Consider the following 27,405-nt stretch of genomic DNA (forward strand, 5'->3'; position numbering starts at 1 on the left):
TATGATTTTTAGTCATAAAAAAAATAATAATAATAATAATAATAATAACCGTGTTGGTCTTACATCGGAGGTGGCTATAGAACTTTCGATCTTCTTATCACTCATCTCCTTAATTCTTCACATCAACTACAAAATCAACATTTTTCGTATAAGCAAATTTTAGTAATTTAATTATTACACTAATTAAATTATAGAGTTCGAATCTTGTACATCTAGCTTAAAACCCAATCATCGTCATTAAAAAAAACTCAATCATTGTCCCTTAGAAATATTTTATTTTATTTTTTAAATATTGAGAAGTGTCACTCTTTATAACTTATACTCTATCCGACAATAATTGTAATATTATTTTGTGCTTAAATATAAGACATTTTACTGAATATATCAATTCTAAATACTTCTAATTTATCTTAGAATATAAAATTTCAACGTCATCGTGATTTAGTAATAGTGAAGAATAAAGATGGAGAGTGAACAAGTTTATATCCAACTTGTCAATCAAGCTTAATTCATCCTTGTAAACTTTTAATAAAACTAAGGGTTAGGCTAACGTAATCTTAGAGTACATGTTAAATATAAAAATAGAAAAAGTGTATTACAGTTATTTGTAAAACAGTTTTTCTATATTATTATTTTTTTTGTACGAAGTGCATATATATAAGGCAAATTAAAAATTGTTAAAAAACAGAAAAGGTGACTCTCATTCTCAACATCCAAATTTAGGTTAATAGCATAACACATAAAAATATGAGTATATGCATATTTCCAAATGTTTGCAATACTCGCGTAATGTTGATGACTTTAGTTTTTTTTTTTTTTTTTTTGACAAAATGTTGATGACTTTAGTTGTTAATTAGATTTGCACTTGAACCTAGGAGAAATCAAACAATAAACATTGAACCTAGGAGAATATCACTTTTTCTTTTTTTTTATAATTGGAATATCACTATTATTATATAAAAAAAAGAATATGATTGGATTCTTACGTGCTTAAAAGAAATTAGAGCTATGCTATGTCGATCGTGGCCATACTTATAAGGTAGATAAATATGAAGGAGTTTACAACTTTTGCCGCATATTTGAATATGCAATGAGATTGGTGATGATCAAGATGAACTGTCGTGATTTCAACATGATCTACAATTTGATATGTTACAAAATCATAGTCACTCGTCCTGATCCTCACAATCTCATCGCTTATCCAAACATGCATTTAAGCGTAGAAAATTTTATATTAATCTGAAGCCAAAACACAACGATGATGTACGGAGAATACTTCTTTCTAAACTGCAGTGATGATAGAAAGAAAAGGCAGAAACCTAGCTAGATTCCTTGTGTCTCCTATTATAGATTTTCATGTCACAAATCCGCGGTTAAGTATTCGCTTGATTCCGGTATTTATTTCAGGTGCTATTTTTTTAACTAACCCCTGGTAACCGCCCCAAAGTATTCCTAAGATTTGGATAATTTGAACTCTCAATTTGGTATGGTGGTTAATGACTTTAGAGAAATATTTGCATGCAAACGAACCTAAAACTTTATTCTTGCAAACAATCAATCAACAATTGACAGCACATTATACAATACAATAATTTTTATTTTTTTAGAAAAATACAAAAATAATTAAAATTTACAAAAACAAATTAGCCTGTCTTTCTTTTTCGTTGACACAGAAAATAGCGGTTTCTTTGAATAACTTCATATCCAACTTTTTTTTTTTTTTGCATTTCCAAAAAACATGACAAAGTTATTTATTTTTATCGTTACCCGATCTTAAAAATGATTTATCTTCAGTTCCCACTCTTTATCACAAATATCACAGATATTTTTCTCACAAGCTTTCTCTGAAGTTAGTCCAAAAAACTCACAACAATTGTAATTGAATGCCTCAGATTCAACACATACAACCTAAAACAAAGCTTCAATTTAGAAGAAACCAAAACATAATAATTGAACTTGTCATTTGACAAAGAAAAAAAAGGGAAAATAATAGTGTTTTTTTATATGATAGAACGGGAAGGTTCAATTAAATAACAGAAGAAGAAGAAACAAATACAAATTTTCCTTCCCTAAAAAAAATACAAATTTTCCTTTGTAATTTTTAATTATTTTTATATTGTATAATGTGTTGTCAGTTGTTGATTGGTTGTTTGCAAGAATGAAGTTTTAGGTTCGTTTGCATGCAAGTATTTCTTATGACGATGACTTAATTCTCAACTCTCAAGTACCGGAAAATTCGATTTATTATACACGGAATTGGACCGAAATAAACGACTCCAACAATAAAATTCAAATATATCTATTTCTTCCCTTAAAAAAATGTATCTATCTCTTATCCAATAAGAAAACCAAAAACATTTTGTACCAAAAAAAAAATTAAAAAATCTTAGCTTATCTAAAAGATCACAACAATTTTTTTTGGTGCATTACTAACAAATAACACTGAAAAGAAAACAACGATTCAATTTGCTCTAAAATAATTTTAGTTTCTTTATTTATTTTTTTCAAAAAAAATGCTCTCAAAAAACAACAATTAATTTTATCATTTTCAAAATCAACGAAGTACCTATGACATTCTTTAGACTAATTCAACATTTTCACTACCAAAAAAATTATAACACACTACCAAAAAAAAAGACTAATTTTCACAAAAAAACATTTTGATAATCAACGAAAAAAAATAAATCTTGATATAAAGAAAACTTTTTTTTTGAAAGATGATATAAAGAAAACGGGAGCCCCTAATATGGACCCTTATTTTTAGGGTCTACCCATAGTCCTTTGTAAATGACCTGCAATAGCGGGTAATTACACTTCCACTCCAGTATAAATTTGGTACAATTCACCTTTCTGTTATTTTGCCATCCGTTTCAAGTCTAACAGGAAGAACAACTTCCGCACAGAATGTAACAACCACGTAATGCTTCAACCTCTTAGTTAAAAACTCGAACCGGTTTAAGAAATCCAGATTAAAAGAAAAATGGTTTGCTCTGAAATGCTTGATCCATCACGACAGCTGATTCAAAACCATAGCTTCACGACGTTTTCTCTGCATAACATCCCAGGTCCTCCATGGAGCCATTAATTTTGTTCCAGTTAACAAACTTGACTTCGGGTTCTGTATGAAAGTGATTATCATGGAGATGTTATGCGGAGAGCGTGAGAGCGTTAATAGTTGCAATCACGGTAGCGGCATTTGCCCTTTTTCTCGAAAAATGGATTGAAGCTTTTCTTTTGAGACCTTATTCAAATGCTAGAGTTGCAATGGAATCTCAGTTCGACTTAATGGATGGCTATGTTAAATTGTTGAATTCGAATTTAAGCTTTTGAGACCATTTTGGATGGCTATGTTAAATTGTTGAATTCGAATTTAAGCTTTTGTTGAATGATGAAATTAAAGTTGTGGAATCAAGGATTGAGCTTGTTGTGAATTAGATGATTCGCTTGTTTTGATTGCAAAAGCTCACTCACATTAAAGATTCATATGGAGGCCATCCATGTAAATTGAGAAGGAAGTGTGTTTACCCACTATTGCAAGTCATTTAGCAAGGACCATGGGTGGACCCTAAAAAAAAGGGTCCATATTAGGGGCTCCCAAAGAAAACATCATTATATATAAACAACCATATCAAAAGTTTACAATAGATTCATAATTAAATATACTCAATATTTTATGGTTTTTTCAAAGTGAAGATGGGTAAAAAAAAAATGAGATGATGTTGCATCCGATTGTTGAAGATCAACTTGAATGTCCTCCACCTTATGTCACCTTCGAGCTCCTCAGTCTTATCTTTGTTCTCTAACCAAACCATGTCCCCTTTAATCCTCCCAGGTTGAGTTTATCTCTAGAACCCATTAATTATGTCCAGCAACTCTTTTTTATTGGACTGCTAACACCATAAAAACAAAATAAAAAAACTCAACAGGTCGATTTTGTCACCCAACCTACATTTTTATCATCAAACTCTAACCGAATCAACTCGGTTGTGAATATGTTTTGGGCTAGATTTTTCATTCTTTTCAAGTATTTTTTAAACAAATTTTTCTATAAGAATGTTATATTGTTTGTTTCATTGAAAATGATAAAAGTTTAAACGTCACAAACATCTATACTTTGTCAAAAAAAATCTATACATAAAATTTTAAGACTTAATTGTTATTTTAGTCCTTTAACTAATTTTTTGGTATCGGTTTGGTCCCATAACTAAAAAAAGGTCCGTTTTGGTATTTTAACTTTTGCTCCGTTACATGTTTTGGTCTTTTCCGTTAATTTTATTCAAAAAAACGTTAGGATTTATTTTCTTCATCTTCTCCATCTCAATCCTTCATCTCCTTCAACTATTTCTGGAAAAATAATAGGAAGAACAACAACAATAGCATCAACTAAATTAAGCAGCAACAACAACAATTTTGGTATCATCATCATCATGAAGTAACCCATAAATCCTCTCATACAGCAACAAAATCAAATAATAGTAGCAACAACAATTTCGGTATCATGATCATCCTCTCATACAAAAAACCCTCATAAAACATCTTCATCCTCATGAAATAATCCATAAAACCCATAAAAGAAAATCCAAAGCTTTTGCAACAACAACAATTTCAGACCCATTTCACAATAATCCCAAATTTTTAAACTTTCTTTCATATTATTCAAAACCAAGAACAAAATTAATAAATGGTAGCTAAAAAACAAAAATCTCAGACCCATTCATCAATTTCCCCAAAAAAAATTCTTCGAAAATTTAAAAGGAAAGACAGTTCCGCAGATCCATAACAATGGGTGTGATTTTCTCGTTGTTGTTGTCCTTTAAGCTGATTTGATTCAGAAGATCCAAAATTGGGAAGAGTGAGGTGAACATGTTGAAGTATTGTCCCTTGTGAACAAACATCTGAAACAAAAATCCAGATACAGTAAAAATTGCCACAACAAGGAAATTGTTTATGTTGTTTTCTGGGATTGTGTTTGAAACGAAGATGATGATAATTTTGTGTTTGGCAAAGAGTGAAATAGAGGAATATGGGTATTAGATTGGAGCAAAAAAAAATGAGAAAAAGGGGAAGAGAGGGTTTGGATTTGAGTTAACCCTTTCACAACAATTAAATGAATTTGGGAGAAAAATAAAGTTAGGGTTTGAATAACATTCATGTGAGTCAATTCTGAATTTTTCTCATGAGTTTTTTTATGAAGGTAGCATGAAGATGATGAAGAAGGGGGAATGAAGATGAAGTTGATGTAAACCCTAACGTTTTTTTTGAATAAAATTAACGGAAAGGACCAAAACAAGTAACTGAGCAAAAGTTAAAATACCAAAACGGACCTTTTTTTAGTTATGGGACCAAACTGATACCAAACAATTAGTTAAGGGACTAAAATAGCAATTAAGCCAAATTTTAATTAAAACCTAACTAATTTTAATTAAAATATAAATTTAAAAAAATATATTGTCTGTAATTTGCATGTGTTAGCATAATAAAGAAATTAGATATTTGTGTCTGTCTTACGTGTATTTATAATACTATATATAAAGAGAAGAATACATGAGTTTTGATATGTTTTTTCCTCACGTATTTTACCCTTCATTTAAACTGTCAGAGTGGCATCAGGTCAAACTCAGTGATCCCTTGGTGCCTCAATAACAGGTGGCAGAATTGTATAATTAGGCTTAAAAGTATGAGATTTTTTGTATCACACATCTATAGGGAAGGGAATGTTTGTGCTGATAGCTTGCAAACCTGAGTCTTTCTTTTTCTTCTTTTCAGTTATTTTGGACTGATATTATCTCTGATTTCATTACGGGAGAGTACATTTGAAATAGGTTGGGTATGCCTGATTTTCGATTTAACATCTTTTGAAAAGGTTTTGGTATAGCCCCCTTTGCTATCTTGTACTTTTTTTGTTTAATGAATTGATGCTCTTTGCATATGTTTAAAAAAAAAAATATATCGTCCTTGTAAGCTTAACTCAATTGGTATGAACAATGCATAATATATGCAAGGTCGGGGTTCAAACCCCGACCACCACAAAAAAACTATCACATTTACAATTTTATCCTTTAATAATATTATTTTAAATTTTAATTAAAAAAATAAATACCATTAAAATATGAATATCCTACTATGATAGGAACAATATAATATATGTGAATGGATAATAATTTTTGGCTGAGTTTTTCTCCTTTTCAATTTTACCCTTAAATAAATTTTCTTCTATATTGTTGATTCCCATGAGTTTAACTTAGTTAATAGCAATAATGCATATAATATATGCAAGGTCCGGGTTTAAACCTCGACCACCACAAAAAAAAAATATTATTGTTATAAGATAAAAGTTTATATTATATTTGTTAAAATTTGTTGTTATTAAAAAAGATAACTCTCATAAACATAGCTCAGTTGGTAGGACGATACATTATTTTATGCAGAGGCTGAAATTCGAACCGTGCACACCCAACTTCACTAAGCTACCTGACCACAAAAAAAAAAACATATTTTGTTTCTTTCAAAAAGATAAGCATGTTTGTTGGGTTTGTTATACTTTTTTTTGTTTAATAAATGCTTTCGTCCCTTAACTTATTTTTGGTTTTCATTTTGGTCCTCTACTATAAAGTGTCTCAATTTAATCCCATAAATTTTCCTCCGTTTACTAACGTAGTCATATCCGTTAATTTTTTAATATCTAAATTTTTAGATGTGATTTTAATCATTTGATTACATGTCAATTTATATGTAAGAGTGATTTTTTTAACTTTTCTTCATCTTCTCTCTTCTTCTTCCTCATTTCTTCATTAACTTTTTTTCCAGATTTTTTTCTTTCCAAAAACTTAAACCCATTCTCTGTAATTGAAACTTAAATTCACAAAAAATTCAAACCTTAGATTTACAACATCACAAAAAAATCAGTAATTAAAATATCTGAAAAATGAAATCTGAGTTCCATCAAGTCACCACAACACAGAAGAAAGAATAATTCTTCCTAATCTCTTTAACCCCTTTAAATCCCCCATTAACCCCTCAATCAACCACAAACGCCGCAAACTCAACCACCACTGTTGCGGCGACGACGACGACAACAACCACCACCGCCGCCGTTAATCCTCCAACCAAACCGCACCTCAATTGTTGTGACTATTTTATTTTATAGTAAACTTTTCTTCAATTTTTTCACACCGTAAAAACAGATACTCCCTACCGCTCCCCGCCACAAATCACCGGCTGCAGCCTCCCAAGCGCCACCACAGACCCCACACCCTTCTCCCTCACTCACGCAAACCGCGAACGTTCCTTCTTTCTCGCGCGTGAAACCTCCAAAAGTAACATAGCATCAACACAGGTAATTGAATCTTCCCAAAATCTCTATTGTGCATTTTTAGGGTTTTTGGATTTCTCAATTGTTTATATCTCTATTCAATTGATTACGCAATTCGGACTAGGCTTAATATATTTAATTATTGCAGGTCTTATGAAACGAGGATACCGAGAATCTCCTTCAAGCTCATTTGGTCAACCTCATTCTAAACCTAGACATAATTCTCAAGGTACTGCTCTTTGCACCTCCCATTTTTGCTACTATAGTTGTTAAAAAAAAGTATCAGATTGAGCTTTGCTGAATTAATAATTTAATGTATATCAAAGTTCTCCTAATTTTGTAATACTAAGTTTCTGCATATGAATTGTTTGTATCACTCAATATTTTAAAGTAAAAACAAGGATTTTAAGCAAAGGTCTGATACTGCAATTTGGACCGTGGCATAACGGTTTTTTTGTGTTGCCAAAACCTCAACGCTGCCGTGATTGAGGCTGCAACGGTTGCATTTAACTGCAATTCTCTACCATTTCGAGGATCGTGACGCGATTGTAAGCGTTACTGCAACCACTATTTGAAATACTAGAAAGAACTAGAAGTAGATAGCTTCTACGTCGTACAAACTTTATGACGAGTTACCAATTACCATATTTGTAGCATGTGTGCTTTTCTTTCCTTTTTCCTGGTGAAAGCTTACACTAGTTTTGTTTAGGTGATGAAAATTTCCTGGAGGATGAAAGCACAAAGAATTACGCTCGGAAAGTAGCTGATCATTATAGTGCAAGGTCCAACCAGACCCTGGAAGAACGAGAAGCTAGTCCAATAATTCATTTGAAGAAACTTAATAATTGGGTATGTGAGTATTCTGTTGTATATGATTTTGTTGTCACCAGTGTTGCATGATTTTTGTAATAAATGTAGTTCTATTATATAACAGATTAAGAGTGTCTTAATTCAACTCTATGCTTGCCGAGGAGATGCAGTACTTGACCTTGCCTGTGGCAAGGTAGGTGTTAATGGTTTTCAGCTCTTGTTTATATACGGCAACTCATCCCCAATTTCTTGGCTTACCTTTCATTTTTTCTTTTCACCAGGGTGGTGATCTTATCAAATGGGACAAGGCCAAAATTGGATATTATGTTGGTATTGACATTGCTGAAGGTTCAGTAAGTGTTAAAATTTTCTGTACTGGTTTTCCTTATCCTGTTTGTTTATATAACCACTTCCTTCAAATCATACTAACATGCATTTAAATAAATATTTTTCAACACAATCTTTCAAGTCATTTCTAGATAACAAATTATGGATACACTTTTAACTGAACCCTGTATTTTTCATTCTATTAACAAGTCTTCTTGCTTAGTAAACAACACTATTTCTATTTCAAATTGTAAAACATTGATATAAATTTTTATGTCCTTGCTAGTGGCAGTAAATTTGCCAATGTAACTATATATTCCCCTAATTCTAGGGAAACATTGTTTTCCAAGCTATTTGCCATTGCCATATATTTGTAGTCTAAGCTCAACAATCTGTGCAGATCAAAGATTGCCGTACCCGTTACAATGGTGATGCCGACCATCATCAGCGACGTAAGAAGTTTACATTTCCTGCTCGCCTCTTATGTGGAGATTGTTATGAGGTGATTACTATTTTTATTAAAAATCTTTAATTTTATGCTTGGTAAATTTATGTTTTATAGTTAACATTCAATCTCGGTTTATACATTACTCATAGACATTCACAATCTTTGGCAACAAATTGAAAAGGGTATGAAAATGAGAAGATATTGCAAAAATAGATGGAATATTAGATTTACAACTTTTTCTCTTTCTGTCAAATTCCTTTTTCTCAAAACCACTCTATACAAAATGATTGTAATTGTGCATTGGTAAACTTAAAGAAGATTTTGACACATACTGCGTCGTTTTTGATAAATTTTCTCTTTCTCTGTTATTGTTTTTCTTCTGAATGTACAAGTGTTGTTAGCATACTGTACCTCCATACCTCTTGACATGGCAACTTCAAAACCAGAAAATTATAACTTTTAAATGTTTAGTCACCTAGAGAAAGTGATCCAATTTTCAGCTTCGATAAGGATTTATGTATTTTTTTTAGTGTTAATAGTATGTTCATGTCATTTACAATTTCAGGTTCGCTTGGACAAAGTTCTTGCGGAAGATGCTCCTTTTGATATCTGTAGTTGTCAGGTAAATAATGGACTCTTTTGTTAATATACATCATTCATGTATTTACGCAGGGATAAAAAAAGATGTGTGCTACTAGTAAATGTGATATCTATAGAAGCAGTCTCTCGCAGAAACTACCTTGTTGCACTGCATCAACTTTTGTTCCATATTCTTGTTAAATATCTGTACATTTCTTTTATTGCACTCTTCGCATCTAGATTTGTTCTCGCGAAGTCCCTGTTCTACAACGATTCCCTAATACAAATGAAAAGAAACGTGTTAATGCAGTTATATGTCTACCATTTATATTTAGATTCTTGATATGACAGACATTTTTTCTCTTTCAAATATCAAAATCACCATCCTGTTTTGTCGGTACAACTTACAAATAATATTGCCATACTGTTTCGTTTACGTTCTTTTAGCTTAGTACATTCAACTCACAAACTTATTTGCATCTTGAAAGTGTTGATTTCTAATTTGTGAAACATTTTAAATGCTGCAGTTTGCGTTGCATTACTCCTGGTCTACAGAGGCACGTGCTCGGCAAGCATTAGCTAATGTGTCAGCTTTACTTCGTCCAGGAGGCGTTTTCATCGGAACTATGCCAGATGCCAATGTGATTACCAAGAAGCTTAGAGAAGGTTTTTAATGCACATACAATTTTAATTACTATTCTTTCAAAATAAATTTAGCTATTGATGAAGCTATATGACATCAATTGATCCATGTAGCTGACCTCATTTAGTTACATTGTGATTGTTGTTGTTTGGAAACAAATCTGATGGAAATCTGATGTGAATATGCAGCTGAAGGGTTGACCTTTGGTAATAGTGTCTACTCGGTTTGGTTTGACGAAGAATTTTCTGATAAAGTAATTTTACGCTCCTGATCATCCTGCTTTATCATTTTTTATAGCATGAGTCTACATCTAACCAAATTTCTCATGTGATTCAGAAATTTAAATCATCCCATCCCTTTGGAATTAAGTACACGTTCCATTTGGAGGTATGGTTTCTTTTTACTCTTCAAATTTTTTCTAAGCATCTAATAGTTCTTTCCCTATAACACATGACTGATTGGGAGATTGCATGTCAAATTACTTTAGGATGCATGACCACAAGAATTCTTACATATGAAGTTAGCATTTTTTTTATTTTTTGAAGTAGCCAAATTAGTCCATCGAGGAGAATTGAACATGAGACCTTGTGAGAAGAAGAGCACACTCCAAGGTCCCAAGCCAAAACTCCTAGCCCAACCCAAGTGGGTTTGAGTTTGCATTGAGCAACACATTTGTTACTTGTTTAGTACCATTTTGCTCTTTTGCACATTTTAAACTATAGGAATGTAAACGAGTCGGGCTGAACCATGTACTTGAAGCTTGAGTTGATTTGTAAAATAAAATAGGTGGCTTAAGCTTAGTTCATTTATTCAAACGAGTCCAACTAAAAGTTTAAGTTTGACTTGTTAAAAAGAGTAAAGTTTGAGCTTGACTCATTTATTTAAACGAGCCTAGCTATTTTTTATATTATTTTAGACCATTACATTTTCATTTCATAACCCAGTAAATAAAAAATTCATAACTTATTTACCGTAAAAAATAAACTTCAAAATTAGTTTTAATACTCTTAACTTCTTAAGCTCTGAATGGGTACTTCGAAGTTCTTGTCATATTTGTACCGGGTACCGTACCTATACCTGATACTCTTCTTTTTTTATAAACTGATGCAAAAGCAGCATACCATTAGATCAAAAAATCAAAAGCATCATACCATATGATGCAAGAGCATCATACCTGATACTCTTCTGGTACAAGTACTGAATACATACCAAAATCTATTTTTTTACTATATAAATCACAATTCCCTGACTCGTGCTATGTTATTATTATCTTCTTTCTATCCAAATTTTTTTATTCTATATATTTATTTCCAAATTCTATTTTGATTTATGATGTAAATTACAACACTTCTTTGTATATTTTTAATTTACCCACACCTTAGTTTTTGTAGAAATCCCGTGTTGTACCTGTATGACCATATACATGCGACGTAGATCTTAAGGCTCAATAAAGCTCTATTATTTCCAAAACAATAAATCAATATTATCAATTTATTGGTGGAGCAGTTCATTTCATAATGTTTATCATAATATCATCAATTTATTTTGGGCTTAGTTATTTTGTCTTGGGTTGAGGAGCGAGAGCCTTAGTAAGTATATATAATCGAACTATTCACGAGTCTTTAATGTCAGCCTGTAACGCTTGAACTTGATTCATACCAATAGTCGAGCTCAATCTCAAATTTAGGTTAACGAGCTTAGCCAAACATTTAACTATCCGTGTTCGAAGAGATACAAGTAGCTAAGTTCATTTACACCCTTATTTTTAAAACTTATGCCCCCATTTAAGACATTACCTTTTGTTGTAGGATGCTGTTGATTGTCCTGAATGGATTGTCCCCTTTCACGTATTCAAGTCATTAGCTGAAGAGGTATATATTACTGCCTGTGAAACTGCAAAATTTCACCTAATCCCACCTTCAACTTCTAAAACTAAAATTTCTAGACTTTCGCATTTGATTAAATTTTGCAGTATGATTTTGAGCTTGTTTTCGCAAAGAACTCGCATGAATTTGTCCACGAGTATATGAAACGAACCGAATTTGTGGACCTCATGCAAAGACTTGGTGCGTTGGGGGATGGCAACCAAGATCAAGGTATAACCATTTGTGCTTATGCTTTTTCAATTTCCATTAAACTTTATTAAACATCACTTTTCCTTCTCAATTAAAGTGTGTCTGGTGTCTGACACCGAGACGACACTGACGATATACTCAATTATTTGATGTTTTCAAATTATTACCGGTGTCAACGTGTTAGTGTCATGTTCGATATCCGTTATATGTCAATAATTTATAGGTTAAGTGACATTTCTTTTTCAGGGACACTATCGGCTGATGAATGGGAAGCAGCGTATTTATACATGTCATTTGTATTGAGAAAGGTCAGTAGCAAAGTAATTGACTTGACTGATTCTTGTTAATATTTTATCATTTGTCAATTTGTTGGTTGAAATCGGTTTTTCTTGTAAACCAACAGCGAGGTCAACCTGACAAAAACCGAGTGAGTGGCAGAAAAGATCGAGGATTGATGCATATTACAGAGGAAGACATAACATATATCGGCAATGACTTTTGAAGGCTAAAAATAAAAAAATAAACCAAATACTTGGTTTTCTTAGAAGGTTATCGAACTAAATAGCCTGCATTGCCAATTTGTATGAGCCAGGACCATTCATCTCACGATCTTGTTGTTTAGCAAAATTTTGTTGAATTTTTTAGGTTGGTAATTAGCAATTAAAGTAAATTTTCTGCCATAGAACTTGTTGTGTTAAATAAGACAGTGTAATTTACAAACACATACTAATGCCAAGGGAATGTCTTATTTGCATTTTATTACAAACTTTCGAAAACTGAGATAAAGTGGAAAGAAAGGGGATAATTTCAAAATTATCTGTAAAAATAAAATTTTATCCTCTGTAGGCTCTTATGGCATGGGAGTTGCAAGTTTGATTTCTAAATCAGGTGGTGCACTTTGAGGTTTACAAATTTGAGAACTGAATATTGAGAATGCGGAAGAAAATTTATCCTTTCAGCAGATAACGTATGCAGTCAAATTTTGTTCCTGATAATCGACCAAAAGCTTCAATTGGTTCAGAAAATGCTTCCAATCTCGTTTTGTTACTTCCACACTCCAGCTGCGAAAATTTGTTACACAGTAAGATAGTAAAAATTTAAAAAGTTGAAAGTAATGTGTGTACCTCGTATCAAATGCACATATATGTAATTATTTTTTATGTGGAGAGATATTTCAAATTACTTAATTAAAGAGGCTAAGAGGGTGTTTTCTGACGGATAAAATGTTTTTGAAAATGACTTGCAACCTGAGTTGTTTTTATTGTTACAAAATATTTAGATATACCTCTCCAGTTACCCTTTCCCAAGCATTTCAAGCCCTCTATGAATTATATCCTGTGCTCCTCCTTAGTCCAAGGCAACCTGACCACAAAAACAGTATACAGTATTTTGATTTATTTTCCAAGCTACAATTCACAATTTCTAGAGATTAGTGAGTGAGTGTAAAGAAAGTCTAAAACTCCGACATCTCTATAAACAATACTTTAGTGGAATACAATCAATTGTGCGTTTTGACAAATTGAGGTTCGTACTAGCATTTTTTATTTTTATTTTTATTTTTAGTGGATAAAGTTTCTCTCTTGAGTTTAATTTTCGTTGGTTTTTGGTCCCCTAATACAAAATACTCGTGCATGATTCATAAAGGGAGCATGCTCAACGATTAAACTCTCGCATTTTTGGTAAATTTCAACTCCCTTCACCAAATAGAGTTTTAATCAGTTGATACCATCCTTATCCTTTGATCGACCTATAAACCACATTAACCAATAAGTTGTCTTGTATTTGTCACAAGACAAACGTTTAGTTCAAGTCTAGATACAACTTAAATTTAAAGAATTGATCCGATCAAAATATATGATCGGTTTATGAATGAAAACAATGTGCTATACTTCTCAACTCGTTTGCCCTACTTTATATCATTTTTTGGTTAAAAATTATAGTGGTTAGACTCACACATCTTAAGTGTGAAGAAGTAGAGAATCTCTTATTCAAACTCAAATCCTTGCATATCAATATTCTTACATTCTTACAACTACCAATTAAGTTATTCTTGCGGGACTAATCTATATTATTTTAAGCCTAGTCAATGGTGAGCATACGTCACATCTACCTAACTTGCCTAGAACTAGAAATGGCGTGCATAAAGAAGGCCAACCGCAGAATTCATTATATATGTTCATTTGAGACCTTCACAAAAAGAAATTAATAATGTAGATAGAACGAAATGATAGTTCTTTCCACCATATAAAAATGCTAATGTTTATAGACTATAGTAAAGCTTGTCGATCTTTTTTTGGCACTCTCTTTCTCTTTTGTTTTGCTTTTTCTCCTCTTCCAAATAGTCTCTTCGAGCATCATCATAATGCAAAAAGAAAGTTGTATTCGTTTGCTAAAAATAAGATAAAGCATGAAAGTAGTACTATATAATAAACTTGCAATTGGTAAAATGACCAAGATTCTTTTCTCACTTTCTGATTTAACTTTGGAGTTTGGACATTTTGTCATATGTCCACACTTTCATGCGAATTATTCATAGCCTTCAACTTTTTCTAAAGTAGCAGGAATAAGTATAGCAAAACAAATAAGCCAAACTTATATTCCTCTATAACATATTACTATCTATTGGATTGCATCATCAATACCCACAACCACAAGTCAAGAGACTCGTTAAGCCTCATTTTTTTTTATTTTTTTAGAATTAATATGGTTACTCGTCATGATGTTGGGATAGATACATTGCATATGTAACTGACTTTTGTGATTTGTTATGTGAGTATATTAGATAATATCTTGCTCCCTTTTTCCCACAATAATTATCACACTAGCTTACTATATATTACATTAATCTTATTATTGGTGTATATTAATATTATCATAGATGCATGCAAAAGTAGAATACATTGACTTGAAAATGATGTCTAGTAGTATATTACAAATTAGGGGTACAACTGAAAAAAGATAATAAATATTATATTGAAAATGTCATTTTTTTCAAGACATTTTCTTTCCCCCCCTAAATGTGACACTAATTATGAAATATATAGGGATGCAAATAAATTAAAAATAATTTATTATTTTGCACTTTTAGCATTTATATCTTGTATTTTTATTTACCGTTATTAATATTGTCTTGCATTGTTGTTAATACAATATTACTTTGATATTCTACTGAAACTCTGATAACATCTCCAATGACATCAAAGAAGGTTTCATAAGAGAGTGAATTTGAAACTCTAATGGTAACATCTTTTACATGGTAAAGTTGGTTGCATACTTGCATAGATTTTATTAAAGCAAGTTAATTAGATAAAGTAGCATTGAAATAAAAAATAATTTCATACAAATAAAAAAATAATTAAAATGTGGGCAGCTTAAGTATGATTTGTATAAGGATAAAACTCAAAATGAGTTGTAACCAAAAAAAACTAAAAATGAGTTACTTGAAAATAACCATTAAAGATTCTTTCTCTTCCCTTTACTCTCCTATTTACTTTACTCTATGTATGTTATGTATCAATCATCTAACGGTTGAGATTTATGACTACGTGAGTACAATGTGTCTGCATAAAATCCAAGTCCTTTTTGAGTGACAGATATATACACCATATAGTAGCATTAACAGAATCCAGTTTAACAGCACACATTAGTAGTATTTCATGTCTTGCATTATGTGCTGATACCAATAATAACTTTTGATACGATTGGCAAAAGAAAAAAGGTATGGTATGGGTTGGTGGGTGGCAATGCCAATTGGATTTAGCCACTTCAAAATAACATTTGTTGAATATATTCAAGTTTAATTTTCCCTATTGATATACCAACACTCTCCCAACCATGATCAGCGTGCCTACTCCTACATGACTCAAAACTGAAAAGCTTATTTTTTTTGTCTCTCCACTCTGCACCCAACTCGAGAAGCAACAGTTTTATGGGCACAAATCCTCTTCAAACCACTTACACTCATACTGTGTTCTAGCCATATTCTTTTTGCTTTGATTTCAGAACTCATATATATATATATATAGTCAGGATCCGTTGACATCAGGTGTCAACGAATTCGTTAACACCAAATCACATCCATTGATTTAATTTAATCCAAAGGCTCTTGTTAATTCACTTAACAATGCACGTGAACCATCACCTACATGATCTTTTATTCCATGGTTTTCCATCTTCCGTGCTTGCACATTCTCAAAAATTTCACCAATCTAATGTGCTGCTTATGCAAATCAAAATCCCACTATTCTATTATGGTGTAGATTAATTGAATCCCTAATTTCATATTTTGAGTACAAATCAATTATACCACCATTCATACCCATCATCTCTTGATTTACCGATACACTGAGAATTGGCAGCTATTCAGATGGGCGATTATTTCTCCTTTAAAAAGAAAAAAAAAAGATGTGCAATTATTTTTAGTGATTTACAAACTAATACATCCAAATCATTTAAAACAATAGCATTTTCACACAAACCCATCCAGAATACCCCAATTCATTGTCTTCCTCTCCAATTACAATCTTTTTCAAAGATATGGCACATGTTGATAGGAGGAATTAATTAACAATAGAGAATAGAGATGTAGACAATGAATAACAAATTTGTCGTAAAAGAATAAGCAGTATTAGTGTATCACGATGCAAATTGCAACAATGTATTGATTCCAGTTTTTTGGTGATTGTAAATTAGGGGAGCCTTATGATGCATCAGTGTGCATAAATATTAAAGTGGGTTAATATGAAGACTATTTTGAGCTTTTGATCAAATAAAACAGACGGTTAAAATTTGGTGTCAACGAATCCGTTGACACCTGGTGTCAACGGATCCTGACTCATATATATATATATATATATGGGTTTTGCTAGAAGACACATTTTATGAAGGTGTTTTTTAACAAGTTATTCAATGAGCATTTGTTAAAAGACACCAACTAATTTTTATGAAGGTGTCTTTTAGCAAAGTTACAACTAAAAAGTGTAAATCACATCTTGAGGCGTGGGTTGCTAAAAGACACCTTCATTTGGTGGCTTCTAGCAAAACCCATATATACACACACACCTGTTGGGTTTCAAGTGTGAGTGATTATGTTCCACATTGACTAGGAATTAAGAAAATGTTGAATATATAAGAGAGATGACTCATATAACTAATGTCTTAAAGTTTTAGATGGAGATGTGGTGTCTAAGTCTCTTTATAGTCTTAAACATTTAGTTCATTGCCACTCAGAACTCCCCAACAACACCTTATTTTTTTTTTTTGTTAATGTTTCCAACCTCGTCTTCCTTATATAATTATTTTTTGTCATTTCATACATTAAGAAAAACTATATTAAATGTGCTTTTGAGTATGAAGGTTACTAAAATGTCTTGTTTATAGGTGTGTTTAACTCTAACTTGCCATCTCCTAAAGTAAATTAGTACTTCCTCTAGTCTGTTATATAAAAAAAAAAAAAAAAAAAATCACTTCCTCTATAGTCTGTTATATATAAAAAATAAAATAAAAAATAAAAAAATCACCCCTTTGAAGGTAGTTATTAATATCATTTAATTTTTTCAAATACCTATAATTAGAGAGATATAGTATATTCAAGTGAATGTTTTTTTTTGACCAAATATTTAAGTGGATGTTGAGTATCATATAAGTGAGATTACCATATATTCTATACTTAAAGTTTTAGGTGAAGACGTGATGTCAAGTAATTTATGTGGTTCGGACTACATACAATTCTATTCCACCATAAATATAGCTACACAACAATTGCAGGAGTAGAAATATACGGTCGCCTAAAATTAAACTCGAAGATACAAGCAAGTGCATTTTTAAACCTTGGCATTCACGCAACACAGTTTACATTCAGGAGGAGCATAAAAAACACAACTCCTAATCAATCACAACAGAAGATTCAAAATCAAATGCTATATTCCTTAACAATACCTAACAATCATATATATACATGGACACACTTTTGCTTAAATTTATAAAGAACCTATTTGGGTCAGCAATGACCTATATCATAGTCTAACAAAGACTGAGGAATGCCTTCTAGCAAACAAGAAACTGGTGGAATAGTTAATGTCTCTAAATCTCCATAAGCATTCCAACAAAAAGGATCATGGACAATATCTCCTTGAGAAGGAAGAAGCTCAATTTCTGAGAGTGTTATGTTAGTGCAAGGGACAGAGTCACTACAAGCAAAATGCATAGGAGGGCTTTTTATATCATAAGTTCCTTTGATGTTTGTGTAAAGAATGTTTGATACAGATACTGCTGAGGTTTTGTTGGTACAATCTTTGGTTAGGCAATAGTATTGGTCAATTATGATTGGATTTCTTACACTAATCATGTGAATATTATTGAATGTTACTCCTGAAACTGACCCTGATCCTCCTTGCCATGTCTTGATTCTGATTCCATTATCTGACATTTTTATGATCGAGTCTCTCACTGTAATGTTTGATACACATGCTTTCGTGTTGTGATTTCCTAGACTACCTATGCTGAAAGATAAATAAATGTTAAATATATATATGTGTGTGTGATCAGAGTATAGAACATTCATATGTGGTAAAAGAACATTCTTATATACTTTCACATTAATAACTAAAGTTTGTGCAATAGTCATTCATAAGTGGTAGAAGATATGTGTGGCAATTTTTTTAAAGGTGGAGAATTGTGACGCGTGGTTTACGATGGACAGATAATAGAAAACTGCTCAAAATTTGGACGACCGTGGACTTCGCTGCATTTAAGTAGAAGCTCAAAGTCCTCAACGTCCTTGTAGATGAGATGGCGTCAATTCAACAAAAACAAGAGAGAGAAAATTTAAGTTGAGTTTTAAGGCACTAATATTTATTTTCCTTGTTTTTAATCGAATCGGCAATTATTGAGTCACCGTCTCAATCGTTATGATAAGTAATACCACTTCTACTTACGAGGAGTGAAATCAATTGTTGTTAAAGTTTCAAACAATTTTTAAGCATTGGTCAACCTTAAACCATATGTGACACTTCTCCACCATAAAAGCCACTAAGTTTGAACCTTGACTGCCTTGAACCCTTGATCGATAAGGCTTTGATTACTCTCGACCGAACTTTGGATTATCATGATGCATTTTTCTTAGGATCCGTATTAAGAAGAAGAAGAAAAAAAAGGCATATGAAATAAAGCAAATAATATAGGTTACCTAATTCCATGACTAGGTCCACAAGTAATGTTCTTTATATCAACATCATAGCTCCCGGTTCCAATGGACACACAGTCATCACCTATGAAAGATAAATCCGCCATGTATTGTTAATGTTTTTAATGCAATAAACAAGGATACTGCAAAACAAATATTTTGGCAACTAACCATTGGAAATCACAGAATTATATATTTTCACATCATTGGCATATTCTAAGTGAATCCCATCGGTGTTGGGGCTTATTTTTGGAGCTGTGATATAAATTGATTCTATATGGACATTATTGCAGGCATCAAATCTGAAATTGAACTGAGGGCTGTTCTTCACCTTAAGTCCTTTCACAGTCAAGTTAGAACTCATAAAAAACCTTATGGCCTGCATCATATACAATTTTGTATACATAAGTAGAACATGTACATCTAAAGAAGAACTTAAGGCCTTGAAAACTTACAATTGGACTATCACAAGTCCCTAATGCTGTCCCATTTGATCCCTGTGGCATTTATTGATGAAATTTTAACTTACCATAAAAATTGATAAAAATTCTTATAATTATAAATCATCACTACCTTGTGAGGCTTACAAGGTAGGTCCCACCATTTTTGTCCTCTTCCATCAATTGAACCACTTCCTTCTAGTGACATTCCCTTCATTCTGTAAAAAACCAGCCACTGTCGCCTACTGTTGTTCTTTGGCCAAGATTCAGGTCCATCAGGTGCCAAAACAGTGCCATCCACCTAATTGATAATGCCAACAAACTCCATCAGTTAACTAGCTAGTAAAAAGTCTCTCGTCAGCCGCGCACTCAGTCCAACAAACTCTCAGCCGTTGGATCGAGATGCAACATTGATCTAACGACTGAGGTTTTGTTGGACGGACTGCATGGCAATAGAAAATCAGAGCTGAGTCCAACAAAGTCCATTAGTTGATTATAATTATATCTAACCCTTAAAGCAGGTAAGAAATGTCTCTCTGGCCCTATAGGTTGTCCAACCAACTCTCAATTGTTGAATCGAGCTACAACCCTGTCCAACAGCTGAGATTTTGTTGGACAATTTCACGGCCGTAGAAAATTTGGGTTGAGTAAGCATACATTATTACCTTGAATATTAAGTCACCTTGACAAGGACCAGTGAAGATAGTCGACTGAATGACGAAGGAGAAACCTTGAGGAACAAGGATAACATTAACATCTGATCCATTTTGGCATGCAGTGTCCCATGCCATCTTAAATGATTCTGTATCATCTTCTATTCCATCTCCAATTGCACCAAATGATCTTACATCAAAAATGCCAGAGGCATTATTATTGTAGTAATCATCATGAAGAGGAGGTGGCTGTGGTGGTGAAGTTTCATATGATTTATGTGAATGTGAATGTGAATGCTTATGTTTTTTATGTGAATGATGGTGTCTAGCTTGAACTAAAAGGGATAAAGTAAGAAAAACTACACAGAATGCTACTGGTAAAATATAAGAATGCTTCATTCTCAACAAACAAATATTGAAGCCAAAACTACCTAGTCTCTATTCTCCATAAAACTTGAAAACTTAAGAAGGTACTATAAGCACTACAACACAAACAAGTTGCAAGTTGCAACAATTTTAACTAAATTTAGCTTTTGGAGTGCATGCAGAATCAAAAGTGCAAGTTACTATATATTTATTAATAAGTCATAGTGGAAGTTCTGTTAAAGTATACTATATCATGTTCATGTTGCCAATTTTTTAATGGCTTTTGAGATAAGAAAGGACAAAAAGCTCATGAGTGAGTGTTCTGAAAAGGGTAAAACGGAATAACCAGAATTAATCAGAATAATGTTGTTCCCATAACTGTATTTTCTTTTGGTCTAAGGAATATATTTATCTATAAAAGCTAGATCAACTAGTTTATGGCCCTTCCTATTTAAATTGAGACTCAAATAAACTGAAAATTCATGAAGATTAAGAACTGATTAAGAGGAGCAACATAATCCTAGCAGAATGATGTCTTGTCGAGAATTCAATGGACACCTCAATACATATATACCACAATGGTCAAATATATATGACCATGCACATATTTTGTGCAGATTGCTTTTAGTTATCCCATTATGATGGCGTGACAATTAAGTAATACTAGACATTCTTTTTGATACTTTTTTAATTGGATGATGAAATTCATGTGAGTTTTATTTTGTGCAGATTGCAAGTTTATTTTCATGAGACTTTATTTTTGCCAATTTGTCATTGATTTATAGCTAACCTAAAACATATGCTCATGTTTCAGTCAAAGAGCAAGATATTATTGAAATATATATAATTCCATGAATTTGATCTCATTCTGGAATCATGCCAAAGGGTACTCAGATTTCTATATAAGGAGGTAAATTCAAATATGATATAGACAAGGAAATTAAAGTGATGTTTCATCAAAAGCGAATGACAATGACCACCTAACTATAAAATCTCAGCATTATAATACCAAAAAGCATGGGACAAACTCAATTTTGTCTCTCATGCAGTTAGGAAAGAATGTCTATAAATTAATTAAAATATTTTACATTTTCTTTTATTATATACTAATATGTAACTGTACCGTCCACTAATCTAAATCCAATTTTTTTCTAGGTTCAAATGATGCCACCAAGTCTACTATTAATTTTCTTTCTATTGAGGGCTTCTTAATTTCTTCTGCTACTGATAACTAATTATGACAGTTTTAGTATTTTTGTCATTAACGTGCCTCATCTCTTTAAATGTGTAGCATAAGTACCTTTGCCTTTTCTTATAAAAGAAAGACGCGTCAAAGTTCTAAAGCACCCGTAATAATCCACATGAATTTTTCGGATGTATGCATTTGAAGAAAATTAATTAATTTTATGCTGTCCCAATGTGAGTTCAACCACCATTTTGGTGTTGAAATTGAATTTGAGAGAAACATCAAATTAGTCCTCCAAATTGTTTAACGTTTAATTAAAATGATCTATCTATCAATCAATTTTATGAGAGACGCATTAAGCGACATCATAACTTACTCGTGTTGTTGTCATGTCACACAAAATCCTAGACATTAAAAACTTATTTTTTTTATGTGTTGAATTTCACCATGGAAGCCCTAAAACTAACTAACTAACATTGATGAGAAGTCTATGATTCCCTAAAAACACTCTATACTTAACAATTTGAATTTTTAACCAAAACTTGAGTTTAGGGTTTAACATCGACGTGGACAAATCACTATGTCATTCAACTTGTCGCATCAACAACAAGTTAGTTCACTTAAGCTCAATCCAGTTGTAGGCTAAAATTCAACACAATTGGTTGATTAAAACTCTATCTAGTTGTTCCTTATCTTCTTGATTCTCATTGTCTGTCTATTCTCTACTCTGATGTCTCAGGCATCAAAATGCTTGTATACCGAACAAGGAAGTGGAAAAAAACACTTCACAACACACTCTTATATAGTTTTTCTTCACAGATATGCTCCATTTAAAGTTAAGTTAGTTTCTTTGACGCTACTACCACAAGCCTTTTGAGTTGAAAATTGCACTCAAATCGCAATGAACTATAACATGAAATGTTGTCTCACAATGACAAATGACTTGAAAATGTGATTATATAAGTAGAAGACACGTCTCATCCAAATTTTAAGATGGAACATACCATAACAACTACGTTGTAAACCAACCACTGACGTTGATAATTAAGGTTTACCAACTGTCTAATGAATGATAAGTCAATAGCATTTCCTTTGAACATTCAAAATTTATCATATCATAATAATGGAAAAATAATAACTTCAAGATTTGAAACATCTCCTACTAGTTCAGCGAGGTAGTGATCAAGTCTATCACTTAAGTAAACAATGGTTCATGTTAAGGTGAGTGAACACATCAGATCCTACAAAGTAATAATCAAGCTGAAGTTGCTTCTCAAACAGCACAGCTTTCTTCTACATGCAGGGAGAAAAATAATAATAAATTGGATGGTAGGTTGGGTGAGAACAAATCAAACAGAAAGGAAATAGAAATAACCTATTTAACCACTTGAATTTTGACTAGATACACTTTTACACAGGTAGAAGAAAGTACTTAATAATAGTAATAACTACACAAGGCTGCTTCATGATGACGCGAACAAGGCACATTGCTTTCTTGCATGAGGTGGAACCAGCTTCACCAGCATCTCGGCAGGCACTCCCTTGAGCTCTGCATTAGAGTAACAAAGCAACATCCATGTTAAACGAGAGCTTAAATAGAGATAATGATGACGTGATGTTTATCGGAAATTAGTTCTTTACCATTGACTTTGAAGTTAAATAATGGGGGAAGGAAACGTCCATTAGGCAAGCGAGTGTTTGGATCACGAAGCTCATCATAGAATGGATGAACCAAAGCCTCCAACTACATCACACAAAGTATAGTTTTAGATAACATTCACGTGGAAATAATAACAGAAAAATTGTTGATAAATTCTATTGTGAAAGAGATGGATTTGGCCAACTGCGTATGCAGCAAGGGAAAGCTATATTGTGCAACAGTTTAAAATTAAACACAACACAATGAATCAATAACATGCTTTCTGCAATAATAGAAATGCAGCCCATGATTCACATATCTTATAAAATTGTATACTCACAGCTGTGCTTCGAAGATTTGGAGAGTATTGCAATAGTCTTGAGACAAGATCCACAGCTTCAGGAGGCATTCTCTTGTGAAAAATCTGATGATGAAGAATCAAATTTTAGATAAGCTTCACTACACAACAAAATGTTTAATAAACTTGACAAACTAACATTACATACCTTATGCCATGGATGAGCTTTGATTTGAGGAAATTTAAACTCTGTATAATTAGGATTCATGCACTTTATTTCTTCCCTTGTTGGGGTACCTAAAACCTGCAAGTGAACCACATGAAACTTCATAATTAACTAAACTAAAAATAGCACAAAACGAAACGAAAAGATGGAAGGTCACTTAAAACTGATATGTTCAAGCTAGTAACAAGGTAAATATCACTATTGCTATACTGTTGTTAAAACATATATTACCTTGATAATTTCCACAAGTTGGTCTACTCCACTCTCACCAGGAAACAGTGGCTGATAAGAACAGAAATTCATCGTTAGTTTTGACATACATGAATTCTAAATGTAACTTGACCAAGCATACACAAAGAAGCTAGTTACCTGGCCAAGCAAAAGTTCACCAAGTACGCAACCAGCTGACCAGATGTCGATGGCTGTGGTGTACTCAGTTGCACCGAATATAAGCTCAGGAGCTCTATAGTACCTAGAACAGATGTAAGATATGTTTGGTTCACCTTTTACCTGTAAAACCATATAGCATTTAGCCTTATAAAACTCAGATAGCTGTTGCAAAACAAACAAAAGGATTTCAAGGTTAAGAGAAACGAACCAAGACTTTAGCACTTCCAAAGTCGCATATCTTCAGTTGGTGGGTGTGAGGATTGACCTGTATTTATACAACATCCAAAAGAGACAACCAAAAATTACTATCTCCATTCTGTTAGGAAAGTGAAATGATCTAATAAAACATGGCAAGAAAAACTACAGAAGCAAAACAACAGCTGCCCCACATAAATCAATGAATGCACCACCAATTTTTAAATACTAAAACATATAATATAAAATCAGTCATTAAATATTCAGACATTGCAGGTTCACAGATTGTAGAAAGACAGACTTAACAGTGTAAACTAAGCAATTAAACAATTTTTTCGGTGAACATACCAGTAAATTTTGAGGTTTAATATCCCTGTGACATACTCCAATACTGTTGTGAATATAAGCAAGTGCCCTGCAAATCTACAAATTGGAAATAATGGAAGGGATTATCAGAACCAACAGAGTGAAATAAACACACTGGCTTTCACAATATATAGTTACAGCTAACAATAAAAAGATAAAATTTAAAGATTACTTTAATTTTTATATAGTACATAGAAATGTACCTGGTAAGAATAAAGTTTGACATATATCATAGGCATTCTTTGATTCATTTTGTTGTAGTGTCTGATCACACGACTAACAGTCTCAGGAACATACTCAAGCACCAAGTTAAGATAAAGCTCATCCTTTTCAGTCGTGGAGAAGAAGCAATGCTTCAAAGATACAACATTAGGGTGGTCCAGAAGGCGCATAGTTTGCAATTCCCGGTTCTTGTACCTCTTATCTTGAAGAACCTTCTTTATAGCCACAGTTTCTCCAGTCTCCAAACACTTTGCCTGTCACAGCAACAGCATAACAACAAATCAAAATTAAGCACACATCATAAACAACAAACCTACTCAAATTCAAAGATACCAAACAGGGATTACATAAAAGACTAACCTGAAAAACTACTCCAAAAGATCCATGTCCAACAACACGCTCGGCCATGTAACTTATTGTCTAAAATCATAAAAGCAAAAACAACCATATAAGTTCATAGATTCTATAGCTCTCTCTCCAATAATTATAAAAAAAAAAAATGATAAATCAAACACACGCACCTGCTTTGGCTGGCCATTTTTACCACCAATGGTTGTGACAATTATATGTCCAGTTTCAGTACCATTTCCATCTACAATGGTAGCAGCTTCCATTTCCTGCATATAGATTTAGATCAGCAATTTTGACATAAATAGACTGCAAATTTATTCGACCAAAATGCTTATTCAAGAACAAGAACAAAAATTGCAGAAAAAGTATACACAAAGTTAAAAAAATAACGAAAAAAATTGTTGACCTTATCATCCCTAATTTTCATGTCATTCATCTCCTCAGGCAACTTTTCAACAGCAACTGAACTTGCATTCTTATCTATAAATCCAGAAGCAGGTGCAACACCACCTGATGCCATCATCTCTTAAAAAAAGTACAAAACACTTTACTTAATTATTTCCTTTCAGATCATGCAAGGCTTCAAAACTGAACCTCCAACACCAAAATCAACTCTTCAAGTTCAACCCTGCAGAAAAAAAAATATTAAAAAAAACGTCAAAATTTAAAATTCATTAAATTTCTTCAACTCAAGTCAAAACTCTAGAAAGAAACAAAAGAAAAAAGTTTAAAACTTCACAGTTTCTGAAATCTGAGAACTCAAGAAAAAATTAAAAATGTTTGCTTTAAGGTCTTAAACACCAACCCAAATGGCTGAAAAGTAGAGTAACAGAGTGATCTCAGAGAAAAACCAAGTGGGTCAGATTTTCCACAAGTTATAGACAAATTAATTATTATAGAGTAAAAAAGTCGAAAAATGAAGGAGAAAAAATCAAAAAGAGAATTGGAGAAGAGACTTACAGAGGAATGGAATGGAATGGATTGGATTGGATTGGATCTAGGTAGCTATGACTTTGAATGGAAGTGAAATCCGTGGGATTCGGAATTAGGAAAGAAGAAAGAAGAGACAAATGGAAAATAATTGAAAATGTGGGTTTTGATTGGTGTTGTAATTATAACAGTCAAACACAAACACAAACATCTATGTCTAACTTTTGTCTTTTTCCTTAATTTCTTTCTTTCAATTAAATCTCTTCTTATCTCCTTTTTGACCATTCAACCTACACTCTTCTCCCTATGCTCCCTATCCTACTCACCACTCCTCTCTCCATAGTCTATACCATACATACATACATACATACATACATACATACAATTTTCTCAACTTTACACATACATTTCCAATTTGTACTTCATAATCCCCATAATTGTTATTTTTTTCACTTATGATCTGTAGTAAAACTAATATACCCACTCTAATCGCTATTAAGGTTTTGCTAATAACTGTTCTAAAGGCATTATTTAATAAACTCATAAAAAGAAATTTTATCATAATAGTACAAGTTAAAAGATATAAAAATTACAACTACACAATATCTAAGGTAAGAATTACTACTTTTGCATGCTTAGAAAATATTCTAAAAATATTTATTAGCATTTTTCTATAAGTAAAAATACCAATTTTCAGATTCATAAATAGCGGTTGGAGGGTGTGGTCAATTTATTCTTTTATCTCTTTTCTCAAGATTCAAACCAA

General features: G+C 32.4%; 3 protein-coding genes across 6 annotated transcripts; 1 reads left to right on the plus strand and 2 right to left on the minus strand.

The window, feature by feature from the left end:
• Positions 1-6,771: 6,771 nt before the first annotated feature.
• LOC11442053 (mRNA cap guanine-N7 methyltransferase 1) lies at positions 6,772-12,960 on the plus strand. Of its 2 annotated transcripts, XM_003625968.4 has the most exons (14): positions 6,772-7,336; positions 7,461-7,541; positions 8,022-8,161; positions 8,247-8,315; positions 8,404-8,475; positions 8,850-8,951; positions 9,463-9,519; positions 10,004-10,142; positions 10,308-10,372; positions 10,456-10,506; positions 11,928-11,990; positions 12,092-12,215; positions 12,441-12,502; positions 12,598-12,960. In XM_003625968.4, exons 2-14 carry the CDS (start codon positions 7,466-7,468, stop codon positions 12,694-12,696), a joined length of 1,119 nt encoding a protein of 372 aa, XP_003626016.1. In that variant the 5' UTR covers positions 6,772-7,336; positions 7,461-7,465; the 3' UTR covers positions 12,697-12,960. The 2 variants fall into 2 exon arrangements, with proteins under 2 accessions (XP_003626016.1, XP_024627018.1); XM_024771250.1 differs by lacking the exons at positions 6,772-7,336; positions 7,461-7,541 and having other exon boundaries at positions 8,404-8,470.
• A 5,049-nt stretch (positions 12,961-18,009) lies between these two features.
• LOC11435306 (polygalacturonase At1g48100) lies at positions 18,010-21,394 on the minus strand. Of its 2 annotated transcripts, XM_003625970.4 has the most exons (6): positions 20,483-21,393; positions 19,951-20,118; positions 19,833-19,874; positions 19,549-19,756; positions 19,381-19,462; positions 18,010-18,694 (listed from the first exon to the last, which is right to left on the minus strand). In XM_003625970.4, exons 1-6 carry the CDS (start codon positions 20,867-20,869, stop codon positions 18,193-18,195), a joined length of 1,389 nt encoding a protein of 462 aa, XP_003626018.1. In that variant the 5' UTR covers positions 20,870-21,393; the 3' UTR covers positions 18,010-18,192. The 2 variants fall into 2 exon arrangements, with proteins under 2 accessions (XP_003626018.1, XP_024625918.1); XM_024770150.2 differs by lacking the exon at positions 19,833-19,874 and having other exon boundaries at positions 20,483-21,394.
• Positions 21,395-23,198: 1,804 nt separating this feature from the next.
• On the minus strand, positions 23,199-26,831 carry LOC11431576 (glycogen synthase kinase-3 homolog MsK-3). Of its 2 annotated transcripts, none has more exons than XM_024771149.2 (13): positions 26,670-26,831; positions 26,116-26,337; positions 25,880-25,975; positions 25,719-25,778; positions 25,340-25,612; positions 25,119-25,193; positions 24,784-24,840; positions 24,555-24,695; positions 24,417-24,467; positions 24,168-24,263; positions 24,002-24,085; positions 23,664-23,766; positions 23,199-23,571 (listed from the first exon to the last, which is right to left on the minus strand). In XM_024771149.2, the coding sequence occupies exons 2-13, from the start codon at positions 26,230-26,232 to the stop codon at positions 23,486-23,488; spliced, it is 1,239 nt and encodes a 412-aa protein (XP_024626917.1). In that variant the 5' UTR covers positions 26,233-26,337; positions 26,670-26,831; the 3' UTR covers positions 23,199-23,485. The 2 variants fall into 2 exon arrangements, with proteins under 2 accessions (XP_024626917.1, XP_003626020.2); XM_003625972.4 differs by lacking the exon at positions 26,670-26,831 and adding an exon at positions 26,515-26,533 and having other exon boundaries at positions 23,486-23,571.
• Positions 26,832-27,405: the final 574 nt, after the last annotated feature.

Source organism: Medicago truncatula, chromosome 7 (assembly GCF_003473485.1).
Source record: "Medicago truncatula cultivar Jemalong A17 chromosome 7, MtrunA17r5.0-ANR, whole genome shotgun sequence".
Classification (NCBI taxonomy): Eukaryota; Viridiplantae; Streptophyta; class Magnoliopsida; order Fabales; family Fabaceae; genus Medicago; species Medicago truncatula.

Coding starts and splice junctions, on each gene's coding strand:
- LOC11442053 (XM_003625968.4), top strand. CDS start 7,466: ATGAAACGAGGATACCGAGAATCTCCTTCAAGCTCATTTGGTCAACCT. Junction 10,143..10,307: donor TACCAAGAAGCTTAGAGAAG/GTTTTTAATGCA, acceptor GTGAATATGCAG/CTGAAGGGTTGACCTTTGGT. Junction 10,373..10,455: donor ACGAAGAATTTTCTGATAAA/GTAATTTTACGC, acceptor CATGTGATTCAG/AAATTTAAATCATCCCATCC.
- LOC11435306 (XM_003625970.4), bottom strand. CDS start 20,869: ATGAAGCATTCTTATATTTTACCAGTAGCATTCTGTGTAGTTTTTCTT. Junction 19,463..19,548: donor TAATTCTGTGATTTCCAATG/GTTAGTTGCCAA, acceptor TATCTTTCATAG/GTGATGACTGTGTGTCCATT. Junction 18,695..19,380: donor GGACCTAGTCATGGAATTAG/GTAACCTATATT, acceptor TTTATCTTTCAG/CATAGGTAGTCTAGGAAATC.
- LOC11431576 (XM_024771149.2), bottom strand. CDS start 26,232: ATGATGGCATCAGGTGGTGTTGCACCTGCTTCTGGATTTATAGATAAG. Junction 25,613..25,718: donor CTTTTGGAGTAGTTTTTCAG/GTTAGTCTTTTA, acceptor TTGCTGTGACAG/GCAAAGTGTTTGGAGACTGG. Junction 24,264..24,416: donor AACTTGTGGAAATTATCAAG/GTAATATATGTT, acceptor GTTCACTTGCAG/GTTTTAGGTACCCCAACAAG.